The 13,325-nt window shown below is 46.1% G+C and overlaps 1 protein-coding gene across 5 annotated transcripts in view; it reads left to right on the forward strand.

Annotated features, from left to right (window-relative positions):
* The window catches only part of ARNT2 (aryl hydrocarbon receptor nuclear translocator 2), a 122,324-nt gene that overhangs the window by 24,496 nt on the left and 84,503 nt on the right, over nt 1–13,325 (forward strand). For 4 of the 5 annotated variants that reach the window (XM_053272558.1, XM_053272557.1, XM_053272559.1 and 1 more), the window contains exon 2: nt 8,038–8,149. In XM_053272558.1, coding sequence (XP_053128533.1) covers nt 8,038–8,149 — 112 coding nt within the window. Of the gene's footprint in view, nt 1–3,667; nt 3,797–8,037; nt 8,150–13,325 lie in introns of those variants that run through there. The other variant, XM_053272560.1, reaches the window with a different exon arrangement.

Consider the following 13,325-nt stretch of genomic DNA (forward strand, 5'->3'; position numbering starts at 1 on the left):
CTGTAATAGAATGAACAATAAATGTCGTTCGTAGCCGGCTGTGTTATGTATTTGCTGGACATCTATAAAGATTTCCCTGAAGTCGTGTCCTGAAGGCTGTTCTCCTTGAGCACCAAGTACAATGAAGGTTTTAAGCGGCAATAAAAGAGCCTGCAGTTCCCTTCTGAACTTCCAAAAACCGTGTTCTACCAACAGGCATAAAATACAAAATGGAATACAGTGAGCGAGCAAAGGCAGGCTCCCTTAATGGCACAATAAACGTTACTGGAGCACAGCCATCATCTTTGTCTGGGCCAAATGTATTTTGTGCCCAAAAGTCCTACATTTCCCCTCCAGAGTGTTTTGGAACAGCAGGCACTGGGCAAGATCCAGACTCTGTTGATAAACCACTGAGCACCGTTGAAATCAATGAGGCGAGATAGTTCTGATTGAAGTCCCCTCGTTTTCAGTAGGAATTAGTCATGACTCCCTTAGTCTGGATGTTGTCCACTCTTCCGCTCCAGTCAGCCATCTATTTGGTATCCCAGACTGGATTCATCCATAATGCAGCATTCCAGAATTCAGGGGGGAACCTGAAGTTGGCACTGCAGATGACTGCAAATCTTGGTTTGGTGGAAGTTGCTCATGCCCAGTTGTGCTCTTCCTGGCCAGGCCTCCCAGCAAGGCCCTGGATGCTATCCCAGCCTGCCTCGCAGCCATTGGTTCAATGACAAAGGGGGTGGACTTACCTGGAACAGACCAGAGGTTCATGAAGAGCGTGCGTTCAGACATAACGTGCACCTCGGTAACATTGGTAAGCCAACTTCAAAACTTGGTTACACACGTTAGTTTGGGGTCTGAGTGAACCTCAGGTGTGTGCTTTGGCATGGCTTCAGCCACAGGCAAGTCGGTTATCGACTTCACTGGTTCGTTCTTTTTTTATGTGTTGAACCCACCCATAGGTGGCCCCTTGCTGGGTTAGGACCATTGTCCCCAGTAGTTTGTCTATAGCCCTCTTCAAGCATTAGCCATGTCCCATGATGCCAAGAAGCCATGGGTCTCCAGATGTTGTTGACCAACAACATCTGGGGGACCCATGAGTTGAGAACACCTGCTCTGTCGAATAGAAAGGTTGCTCTTCCTGAGCGGTATGTTTGGATCTTGGCCCAAATTTCTGCTTACATGGAGGGGAAAGATTCGGAAGTCAAAAGTTTTTGCATGTTGAACTCAAAAGGTAGGCTATAAATTCCTTAAATTAGGGGTTCTCTCATCGCTTCTCGGCCTTTTGGCTAAGATCAAGTGTAGCAAGTACGCGGCTGTGCTTTATCGGGAAATTCTATTCACTGTTGCTTTTGTAAACCATATGTTAAACATTCTCTAATAAAAGTCAATCTGTTCTTATCAGTTTAAAATTAGAGCTTCTCAGACTTGGGCTACCAGATGTGGTTTGAATACAACTCCCATGGGAATGATGGGAGCTGCAGTCCAACAGTGTTGGACTACACTGGGAGGAGAGCTGGTCTTGTGGTAGCGAGCATGAATCGCCCCCTTTGCTAAGCAGGGTCTGGCCTGGTTTCCATTTGGATGGGTGGCTGCACGAGAGCACTGCTGTAAGATCACCCACTGCTGTAAGATCACATCCCCTTAGCAGGGATGTGCACGAAACGTGATGCGGAGACTGAATCGCAGCACATCCCTTTAATGGGGAGGGGTGACACATCCCCCTTAACATGGAGGAGAGCAGGTCCATACCTGCTCCTCCACCACTCACTGTCACTTCCTTAATTGCAATGCTTCCCCCAGCTGACCCTGCATGACGCTGGCACACATATGGCCATGTGTGTCTCGTCTGTCTCCAAATCGCGCTTCATGCTCATCCCTACTCCTTAGTGGATGGTGCCATCGCTCAGTGGTAGAGGACCTGCTTACTTGCACGCAGAAGGTCCCAGCTTCACTTGCTTGCATCTCCAGGTAGGGCTGGAGACGCCGTGGTCTGACTTGGTATAAGGCAGCTTCCTATGCTCCTAAACGCATTTCTCTCCTCCCCTCTGAAGCAAACGAATTTCCTGCAGATACCAAGTTAGCAAGGTATTTGGGATGCAACCTACAAGCATTATTCAGTAAAAGCACTTTTTTGGTGTGCTTTTTACTGAAGCATATTCAGCAAAAGCACGCAATAAGCGAATATTGGGACACTAATGAATATTTTAGGGCGTGCTCAAGCTCTTCCGCAGTCCTGCTGGGTCAGCAAGCCAGAAATATTTCCCTCAGTGCCAGAATAACGAACTGGCATTTTCTCTGCACCTAAGGCCTTCCTCGTCAACAGAAATAAGCTGATTGGAACTTTTGAAGCGGAAGCCTTGACAGAAAAACAACCCCAGGTTATTGTAGGATTCCATGCCACTTACCAAATGTTTTTCTGATCTGCAGGTCAAACTACTTTAGTTGATAGTATGCACACACCAAGTTGCACTGCCCTGGAAGATGCTGATCAGTGCTCATGTTCCTTTTACGGACACAGTTGTTCCTTTCATTTAAATTAATGGAAGCGTTCAATTTCACAGATTTGCCGACACTCCATGAGAGTTTATGGCCAGATTCTTTTCTCAGATCTGCAAAAAAGGGAAACCCTACAGGCTCACGTCCATCTCCTCCTTGTCCGCTTTCCTCTCTTTTTCCTCCATCTGAAAACACACAGCATAGGGCAGGAATTCTCAAACTTCAGACCCCAAATAGGAACACAGGAAGCTGCCTTATACTGAGTCAGACCCATGGTCCGTCTGGCTCAGTATTGTCTGCAGTGTCTGGTAGCAGCTCCAGGGTTTCAGGCAGGATTTGCTCCCATCCGTATCTGGGAGCCAGAGCCAATGGGGCTGGGGATGATGGGAGTTGTAGTCCAGCAGTGTCTGGGAACCCAAGTTTGAGTACCTCTGCCCTAAGGGGAATATCTTGAAGCAGACTGTGCTTACATGAAGTCACCCATCCAAATGCAGACCAGAGCAGTCCCTGCATAGGAAAAATTAGGATAAATTGTGTGGGTGGAGAGCTGGTCTCATGGTGCTACCGTGAGACCAGCTCTCCACCCACACAATTTATTGTGACTGGGGCTGATGGGAATTGTAGTTCTGCAGCATCTGGAGGCCCCCAGGTTGGGACTACTGGTCTACATTGACTGGCATTGGCTCTCCCAGGTTTCTACCCCTGAGGGATATGACCCTTCTCTCTAGCTCAGTTAGCTTCTCTCTAACCCTGCACTGTCTGCCATTTCTCCATCTAGCTCTTTATTGTCTACACTGACTGGCAGCAGCTCTCCAAGGTTTCAGGCAGGAGTCTCTCCCAGCCCTATCTGGAGATGCTGCCGTGAATCCAACTTGTAATCTTCACGAGAAGCAGATGCTCCTCCACTGAGCTATGAATTCTCCGCATCAGGATAGAAATCTCCTCCGTGCTTGCCCTCCTCTCCTCCTGGTGGCCTTCCTCCTCTGGAGGACTACCATTCTTTCTGGAGTTCTGAATGTCAGCCTGTCGCTTTGGCCCTTTCAAAGAACCCCAATTCCACCTCACAAGCACCAGGATCGAAGTGGTTAATGCAGAAAACTCTGGTAATTTTTGCCTGCAAATAAATTGATCAGTATGCAAGGCGTTTGTCGCCAGCTGAATCATGGTCCACAGTTAAGGTAAACAGATCTGTGATGACAGTTTCTGCGTGGAATACCAATGCGGCTGTATTTTTTCCCAGAGGTTTCTGAGATTTCTTAAGTGCAGCTGCCTGATCCCAAGGAGAGAACAGCCTCTTTCTGGGACAACTTCTGGACAGGTGGGAAACGTTACCCAAGGGTCCAGTTCCGTGGGACAGTATTGCTGTGTCCAGTTTAAGGGCGTTGGGTCAGTGTTTAGTTGTGTATGTGTGGCGGCATTTGATAGAACTGTCTGTGGCTTTGAGGAAGGGAGGCGTTATAATGTGATGCATACAGATATTTCTGGATCTTGAACAGTTCCATTTATTTTTCTGTTGCATGATTCATTTTATTTTGCAGTGGTAATGGTCATGGGAAAGGATTGCTTTCTAAACAGACAAGCACCCTATCCTTTTCTTCTTCTTAAATTTGTGTGTATTTGACTGTAAAACTTTCATTAATTGTCTAGTATTCCTGAGGATAAGATACTTATATCTTGCAGGACTCAGAACTCAATATTTTAAAAATCTGGTTTTTTGGTTTTTTTTAAATAGTCCCATAATCAGTTCAGACACTTTGAACTGGTTTAGATATGTTTCACGCAGCACAATATCAGGATATTTTGTCTGCAGTGCAACTCTTTAAAATAAATCAAATAATAGAAGCTGGATAGGCATCTGTCAGGGACGCTAGAGTAGTTTCCTATACTGAGTAGAGGGTTGGTGTAGAAGATCTCCAGGGTCCCTTCATATGCTGACATTCTATGATTCTATGAATTATTTTGCTTGGGAATAATGTGTAGGATTTCTCAACTTTTTTTAAAAAAATTATTTTTGTATGTAAAACTTATCTGAACTTGTATCTGAGGTTTTGGTGCAATTTAACTCCATAGTCTCCCTCTCCTTAAACACTGGGAATTTTTCTCCACCTTCGGGACCAGGTTTATAGCTTGCTGATAGACCCAGTATTGCTGTTGGTTTTCCGCTCATATGTCATCTGAATCCTTTCCTGGAGAGATGTGACCCTGATTGCAATTCCCCATCCTCTAATAGGGGTCATCAACCTTGAGTTCCCCAGATGTTGCTGGACTACAACTCCCACCTTCCTAATTTGACTTCCATTCATTGTGGCAGGGGATGATGGGAATTGTAGTCCAACAATATCTGGATACCCAAGGTTGAGAACCTCTGCTCTAACAGCATCCAGATTGGATTACTATGATGCATTGTATGTTGGGGGTGGATTTTGAAGAGCGTTCAGAAACTACATCTGGTACAAGCTGGCACCCAGCCTTTGAAACTCCCTGCCTCAGGAGATACATTTGGGCCCCCTTTAGTGGTATTCCTCTGCAATGTGGTAAGGGATTTTGTTGCAGCAAGCATTTCGTCTGCTTGCTGTCTGATTTTATCTGACTCCTTCCCTGTTGGTCTGGTTTTAGTTGTTTGTGTTATCTGCTATTCTGCCTATTTTAATAATTATGTTTTAAGATTGTCTGTTTGTTTTATGGTGTTTAGCTGCCTTTGGTGGTTCTGTTTTAAGCCCATAAAGGTGGGGTATGAACATCCTGGACCCAAGCCTTTTACTTATGGCCATTTATTCATAAAAAGTGTCCAAAATACACTGTTCCCACGTGCCATTTCTCTTTCCTACCTTTCACTTGGATTGATATCTAGATTGTAAGCTCCTTGAGGCAGGGACCTGTTTTCTCATTCTTTGTGAAAGCGCCATGTACGTGGCTAGTGCTGTAGAAATAATAACAGTTAAGGTATTTGGAGGCCCAGGAGCCCTCTCTTTAAGTGACAAAGTGGGTGGCTGACAGAGAGAGGGCCTTTTTGGTATTGACCCCAGATTATGGAAATCCCAATCTGTGTATATTCACAGGGCCCCTTCTTGCCAGGATGAAATCCGTCTTGTTCTCTTGCGCTTTTAATAATTTTTGGTACTCACTGTGTTAAATAATTTCCTCTTTTTTATATGGATTGGTTGCTGTTTTATGGATGTTTTGTCACCAGCACCTTATTTTTAAAAATCTTCTTGTTTTTATTTTTTGCACCTTACTATCTATCTTGCTTTAAAAAATAAACCCACAAATTTATATTGTGAACCATTTGTTTGCTGCCTGCAGGCTAGTGCAGAAGGTGGGGTATAAATTATTTAAATCAAGAGTTCTCACATTTGGATCTCTGATGTTGCGCTAAAGCTAAAGTGTGCCGTCGAGTCGGTGTCAGCTCCTGGCGCCCACAGAGCCCTGTGGTTATCTTTGGTTGAATACAGGAGGGGTTGACCATTGCCATCTCCCGCGCAGTATGACATGATGCCTTTCAGCATCTTCCTAGATCACTGCTGCCTGATATAGGTGTTCCCCATAGACTGGGAAACATACCAGCGGGGATTCGAACCGGCAACCTCTGGCTTGCTAGTCAAGCCATTCCCCTGCTGCGCCATTAGGTGGGTGATGTTTCACTACAGCTCCTGTTATCTCCAGCCCACAGTGGCTGAAGGCCCAAGTGCTGATGGATGGTGCCTAACCTTCAGATCCCTGATGTTGTTTTTTAACCCAGAGAAATAAATTTATTTATTTTCTGTTCTGTTCTATTCTAATACTGCCTTTCCAAAATGGCTCAGGGCAGTTGCTGCAAACACATCGCCTTCTCAAGATGGATGTTGCCAACACAAAAGCACATGTGGCAGGGGTTCTCAGACTTTGGTCTCCAGATGTTGTTGGACTACAACTCCCATCATCCCTAGCTATCACAGCTGGGGACCTCCGTTTGAGAACGCCTGCCTTAAATAACTAAAATATGCAACCATCTCTCTGGCATCTGAAATGCTGGCAGACAGTTGCCAACATGCTTTCAAGTATATCGTCAAAAGGACTAGAATCTTTCTTTGATTTTTTTTTTTTTTTAAGGTGCTGGATTCTGAGTTCACTTTTGCATTCAGTGCTTTTTCCGTGCCCTTGGGAAATGGTGGCGTAAACACCGCTCTTGGTTTACCCCTGATTTTGGTGGCTTCTTTGGTTCTAGTCTGCAGCCTACAATTGCTCACAACTCCTGGGATTTGTAAGAATCTGCATTCTGTGCAGTGCGCCTGGAATATAAACAGGTGCTATATCAGATGATTCAGTGGCTGCTGGGCTGCTTCTTTGGACATAAATTGGAGTGTTTCTCCCCTGGAGATCTCTGCAAAATGCATTGTTTCATTCTTAATGCTCTTTTGCTTTTGGGCTGCAAAGAATTCCCCTAATAAAAATCAATGTGCCAGGCAAATTTCCTCAAAGTAATGATCGCTAGCAATGATGCTGCTTAAAATGGCCATGATTACATTATGCCTGTGTGCAGAATAGGTTGTCTTTAAGAAGTTCTCCTGACACAGTGGAAGGAGACCTGATGAATGTCTCAATTCAGTTCCCATCAACATCTTGGCCTCAAACACTCACTCAATCTACATACCGCATACGCAGGCACAAATCTGTGCACAATATTATTCTATCGTTATTAGTATTATTGTATTTTCCTGAATCCAGATACGATTTTTCCAAGTTCTTTGATGTTAGAACTTGAAGGGGTTGTCTTAAATTCAGGATCCCCTTCCTTTTGGGTAAGTAGTATAGCTTGTATTTCACCCATATTTTTAGAGGGGGTCCTCTTAAACTCAGGGCTTTCTTATGCTCGGGGAAATACAGTAGTTTTTAGTAAATACAGTTATTCATATGTTATGTTAAACACAGTTACAGCAGTTAACCCCTATTAACTGAGCAAAGAGTAGTGATTCTCTTTGATTCTTTAACTGGCAGAGAGCAACTGGCCCTATCCAGCCCCAGCACAGCATCCCTCCAGTGGCTGTTGCTGGTTTCTACTTTATATTTCTTTTTAGATTATGAACCCTTTTGGGACAGGGGACCATCTTATCTATCTATCATTTATTTTTCTATGTAAACCGCCTTGAGAACTTTGGTTGAAGAGCAAGATATAAATATTTGTAGTAGTACTAGTACATTTCCTCTCTGCATCGGGCATTTCATGGGGCCTGTACCCAGGCCCACTTTTAAAATGAACGCAGGTACAGTCCTTCACACAAAAACATGTACGTGTGTACAGACATGTCAGCACAGGTACAACATAATAGGCTTGTTCACACGACTGCCCGCTAGGTAGGAGAATCTCCCAGTCTGGGTATAAGAGCTGGGTGCATTCCTGATTTTCAGGTGTGTGCTTGCAAACATTTAGGTAGGAGGCAGGGAGCGTGATCGTGTGCGAGGCGGCTGTTGGGTTGGATGGCCTTCCTCCTACCTTGGTCAAAAGCTGGGGATGGAATCTGGGATGGTCTGCTCTAAGCCTCTTGCTAAGCCGGTTCTTTGCTTTTGTTCTGTGTGCTGCAGAGATGGCATCAGACATCCCCGGGGCGGTGACCCTGCCGGTGGCACCAATGGCAACTGGGCAAGTGCGGATGGCAGGAGCTATGCCCGCTAGAGGAGGAAAGAGGCGCTCAGGGTAAGTTGATTTGGTGTGCTCTAAGTCCAGGTTATAGTAGGCTTCTAATTCACACAATCATTAACTGAGTAGGAAAGCGTTCTTCGTTGTAAGGTCCTGGAGCTAAATGTTTATTGGGCCTGTGCAAAATTTCGGCCAACGCAGAATACTCTGCAGAGTCCCTCTGACTATCGTTCTCACCCTGCAGTGCTGCACTTTGGGGCTGGGGGCTCCTTTAGGGGGAAGGGACCCCTCTTGGAAGCATCTTGGAAGGCGTGCACGGAGTGCTGGGAAGTGTAGCCCTCCCCAGCGCCTTCCTCCTAAAGCTCTTAAGAATGGGCCCTCCCAGCACTGAGGAAAGTGCAAAACTGTGGGGAGGTCAGCACAGGGTGGAAGGGATCTCCTGTTGAACGATCTTTGCCACTTCAGGAATAGTGAAGATCACTGGGGTAGGGCAGGTTCCAGGAGCTGTGTGTGTTCCTGATTTTATGTCGTATGCAAATGAAAATCCAGGTACGAGGCGGGGAACCTGGTTCTCTGCTAAGCCTCAGCTGGATAGAATGGTTCCTCCTCCTCCTCCTCCTCCTGCTCCTCCTCCTCCTCCTGCTCCTCAGGAATCTGGGTAGGGCATGCTTGTCCTACCCAGCTAGAGATTAGCAGATGACAATGCTCCCGGCCTCCTCCTGGATTTTCACTCGCCCACGACTGAAAATCACAAGCACCCACAGCTCCTGAAACTGGATTGGATGCTTGTCCTACCCAGTGAATGGTGATGTGAACAAGCCTAGTGTCTTCTTTGCAGGCAGCTCCAAAGTTATGAATAAGTTCTTCGTAGCTCCAAGTCTGTCTGTCTCAGTAGTGTCTACACCAGGGCTGCTCAACTTCGGCCCTCCTGCAGATGTTGGCCTACAGCTCCCATGATCCCTGGCGATTGGCCACTGTGGCTGGGGATTATGGGAGGTGTAGTCCAAAAACACCTGGAGCAATTGAGACAATTGACAATTGAGCAGGCCTGGTCTATGCTGATTGATTGACAGGGGCTCTCCAAGGTTCAAGGCAGGGTTCCTTCCCAGCCCTACCTAGTTGTGCTGCCAGGAAGTGAACCTGGGATGGTTTGCCCACAAACCTGTCCCTATGACCCTTCTGCTGACTTGGTATTGTCTACTTTGACAGCAGCTCTCCGAGGTTCCAGACAGAAGTCTTTCCCAGCCCTACCTGGAGATGCTGCCAGGGACTGAACTAGGGACCTTCTGCATGCAAAGCAGATGTTCTTCCACTGAGCTACGGCCCCATAGCCTATGTTGCTGCCGTTGGAAATAGAACGTTGGACCTGAAGGAGCTTCTGTCTCATCCAGCACATAAATAACTTGTGTTGTTTCATCTAGCGGGCTTGTTTTCAGTGTGCAGCAAGCGTGATTTCAGATGAGGCAGTCCCCCCCGCCTGCAGCTCAAAGCAGTCCAAAGCTGGGCTTTACCCCTTGATTATGAGTGCACAGACCGGGCTGGGATAGAGAACATTTGCTTCCCACTTCTTAATATGACTGTTGTGGGATCTGTTTTTAGGTATTTATCTTCTCTCTGTCGCTCTTCCGCAGCAGAGCCCATCTTCGTAACTTCTTCATAATCCATACCTTTGGCCCTTGCCTTAGGCTCCCCTTCATGTTAGCCATCTTTAAAGTATAACACAGGAATTCTTAAACTTGGGTCCCCAGATGTGGTTGGACTTCAACTCCCATCATCCCCAGCCTCAGTGGCCAAGCCTCTGGAAACCCACATTTAATAACCCCTGGTCTAACAGGTTTTCTTTCTTTTTTTTCACGTAACATTTTAAAGTCATCTGTATTCTGTATTGATGACATCTGGCAACTTTGCACCGAGACCTTAATAAATATAATCTTTTTTTTCCTCTCCAGCCTTTTGCAGTAGGCAATTATTGTATGAAATTAGAAAATGGGATGTATTCCTTTTTTTCCTATCTGTGCAAAAGTCACCCTTTTTAAAATGGACACTTTAAATGAAGACGAAAGGCGTTTTTTCACTGTAATGATACCATATGTCTTCTTGGAAGGCGCACTTGCCATTGTGGTACGGCATGCAATTTCCTCTCTGGCTAAAGGATCTTATCAGATGGGGTCAGGTGAGATTGGAATTGTTTTCCCCGTGCTGTACGGTATGGTGCCAGAGGCTGAGAGTCCAGTCTTGAAAGAACGATGCCACTGATATGAGCGGGCCGTGTGTTTAGACCAGTTTCCCCAAATTCTTTCCATTCCGTTGGCTTTCAGACTGTATCTGGGAGACCCCTAATGTTGCTTGAGGTGTTATTGAAGTATTATGGGCTCCTTAGTTTGAAGGCTGGTAATGGAGAACAAGAGTCCCTGAAAGACAGGAAAGGACTGTAGTTCAGTGAAGTCCATGAGCCGTGGACGAATGCTCATAGTGATGATTTTTGATGCTGTCTGCCCCTCTGACAGTAAAAATAGTATTATTGCGCTTTATTTATTTATTTATTACATTTATATCCCGCTCTTCCTCCAAGGAGCCCAGAGCGGTGCACTACATACTTAGGTTTCTCTTTCACAACAATCCTGTGAAGTAGGTTAGGCTGAGAGAGAAGCGACTGGCCCAGAGTCACCCAGCTAGTATCATGGTTGAATGGGGATTTGAACTCGGGTCTCCTCAATCCTAGTCCAGTACTCTAACCACTACACAACACTGGCTCACTTGCAGCTTTCTCCGCATTATCACCTCTTTTTTATCCCTACCCCTAATCGGTTAGGGTAAAATTGCAGTCATTTTTGCACAGAGGAAAGGGTTAGGGACAGGGTTAGGGTACATAAGAACATAAGAAAATCCCTGCTTGTATCAGGTCCATCTAGTCCAGCACCCTGTTTCACACAGTGGCCCACCAGATGCCTCTGGGAAGCCTGCAGGCAGGGGGTGAGGGTTTGCCCTCTCTCCTGCTGTTGCTCCCCTGCAACTGGTATTTAGAGGCATCCTGCCTCTGAGGCTGGAGGTGGCCTATAGCCCTCAGGCTAGTAGCCCTGTCATCCATGAATTTATCTAAACCCCTCTTAAAGCCATCCAGGTTGTTGGCTGTCACCACAACTTGTGGCAGAGAATTCCACAAGTTGATTATGCATTGTGTGAAAGAGTACTTCCTTTTGTCGGTCCTAAATTTCTGGGCAGTCATTTTCATGGGATGACCCCTGGTTCCAGTGTTATGAGAGAGGAAGAAAAATTTCTATCTAGGTAATAATGAACACATTGTTGAACTCTATCCATGGGGTAATCTTTGGAGGACATTACATAGGAAGCTGCCATTTACTGAGTCAGACCCTTGGTCCATCTAGCTCAGTATAATCTACACAGACTGGCAGCACCTTCTCTAAGGTTACAGGCAGGAGTTTCTCACAGCCCAATCTTGGAGATGCCAGGGCAGGAACTTGTAACCTTCTGCATGCAAGGAAGCAGGTGTTCTGCCCAGAGTGGCTCCATCCCTTAAGGGGAATATCTTCCAGTACTCACACATGTCGTCTCCCATTCAATTGCAAACCAGGGTGGACCCTGCTTAGCAAAGGGGACAATTCATGCTTGCTCCTGCAGGACTAGCTCCCCTCCCTTTCCTGCCCATTTTCATTTCCATGTCTCTGACAACATCAGTAAACTTTTTATAATACTTTGTGTTTTAAAAACTTCTAAAAGCTTTTAGCACACCATGGCAAATTTGGCCACTGTGGGCCTGATGATCAAGACAGTAAAGGCATGAGGACACACCAAAAGCTGCATGTCTTGCACTGTTATCACTTCTTTTCCATCTCTAGTGGTGCAGACCTTGTCAAGAATCACAAGGCGCATTCATTCCACCAGATGGGGCTGACCACGCTAGCTGGCATGCATCGCTCAGTGGGATCTTCTTTGCATGCAGAAGGTCCCAGGTTCAATCCTCAGGCCATCTGACATCTGAACCAACCCACAATATCTCATGCCAATTCACCAAAGCGGGAGCTGAATTGCAGCATCAAGTTCCGTATCAAGTACCCTGCAGGCCTTCTGGAGCATGCCTGTGTGCAGAGGTGCATTGCAGAGGTGCCCATAGAATATGTGTATGGTGGGGGAGAGCATCCAGCCCCCTCCCCACCCCAGCCATATGCGCATCCAAAGGGCCAGGCTGTGCCCGCACAGGGCTCTAGCGAAACCTAATCTGTGTAGGCGTAGGGCTTGTGCCAGAAAACAGCCAATCAGTTCATGAGCCAACTGGGGTTCTTCTGCCTCTCACCTCACACTAGAACCAGGGGTCATCCCATGAAATTGATTGCCAGGAAATCTAGAACCAGCAAACAGAGGTACTTTTTCACACAACCAACTTGTGGAATTCTCTGCCACAAGATGTAGTGGCAGCCAACAACCTGGATGGCTTTGAGAGGGGTTTGGATAACTTCATGGAGGAGAGGTCTATCAACGGCTACTAGTTGGAGGGCTATAGGCCACCTCCAGCCTCAGAGGCAGGATGCTTCTGAGTACCAGTTGCAGGGGAGTAACAGCAGGAGAGAGGGCATGCCCTCAACTCCTGCCTGTAGGCTTCCAGCGGCATCTGGTGGGCCACTGTGTGAAACAGGATGCTGGACTAGATGGGCTTCCTTGGGCCTGATCCAGCAGGGCTGTTCTTATTATGTGGTCGGTACCATCTTGGGAGACGGATGGTCACTGTGATTTCTGACAAGGTTTGTACTCCTAGAGATGGGGAAAAGGTGATTGCATTGCAAGACATCCAGCTTTCAGTGTGTTCTCTCATGCTTTTCTTGTCCTGAGCTTTAGGCTTGCATCGGCGAAAAGTGCAATGGTGTTTTAAAAGCTTTTAAAACACAAGAACTACATCAAATGTTAGCAATGTTGGCAGAGGACTGGAAATGAAAACTGGCAGGAATGTCTTCCTGAGGTTACTTACTCCCTGGGAAGAATGCAGCACTTTGTTGGTTGTTGCCCTAATCAGATTAACCAAAAACCTATAAATAGGATATGCAACATTTGAAGTGTATTAAAGTCATTCAAAGAATTGCACTCAAGTATAAAAGCAATTAGTGAATTTAACCGAGGAATCTACGCGTTGAGTCACATTTATCAATAAGAAGTCTGTTGTAGTCGGAATTCCAAACTGTCAATAAATAAATAAAAATCTTGCAAATGTCCCCAGGATCAT

Source organism: Hemicordylus capensis, chromosome 10, assembly GCF_027244095.1.
Source record: "Hemicordylus capensis ecotype Gifberg chromosome 10, rHemCap1.1.pri, whole genome shotgun sequence".
Classification (NCBI taxonomy): Eukaryota; Metazoa; Chordata; class Lepidosauria; order Squamata; family Cordylidae; genus Hemicordylus; species Hemicordylus capensis.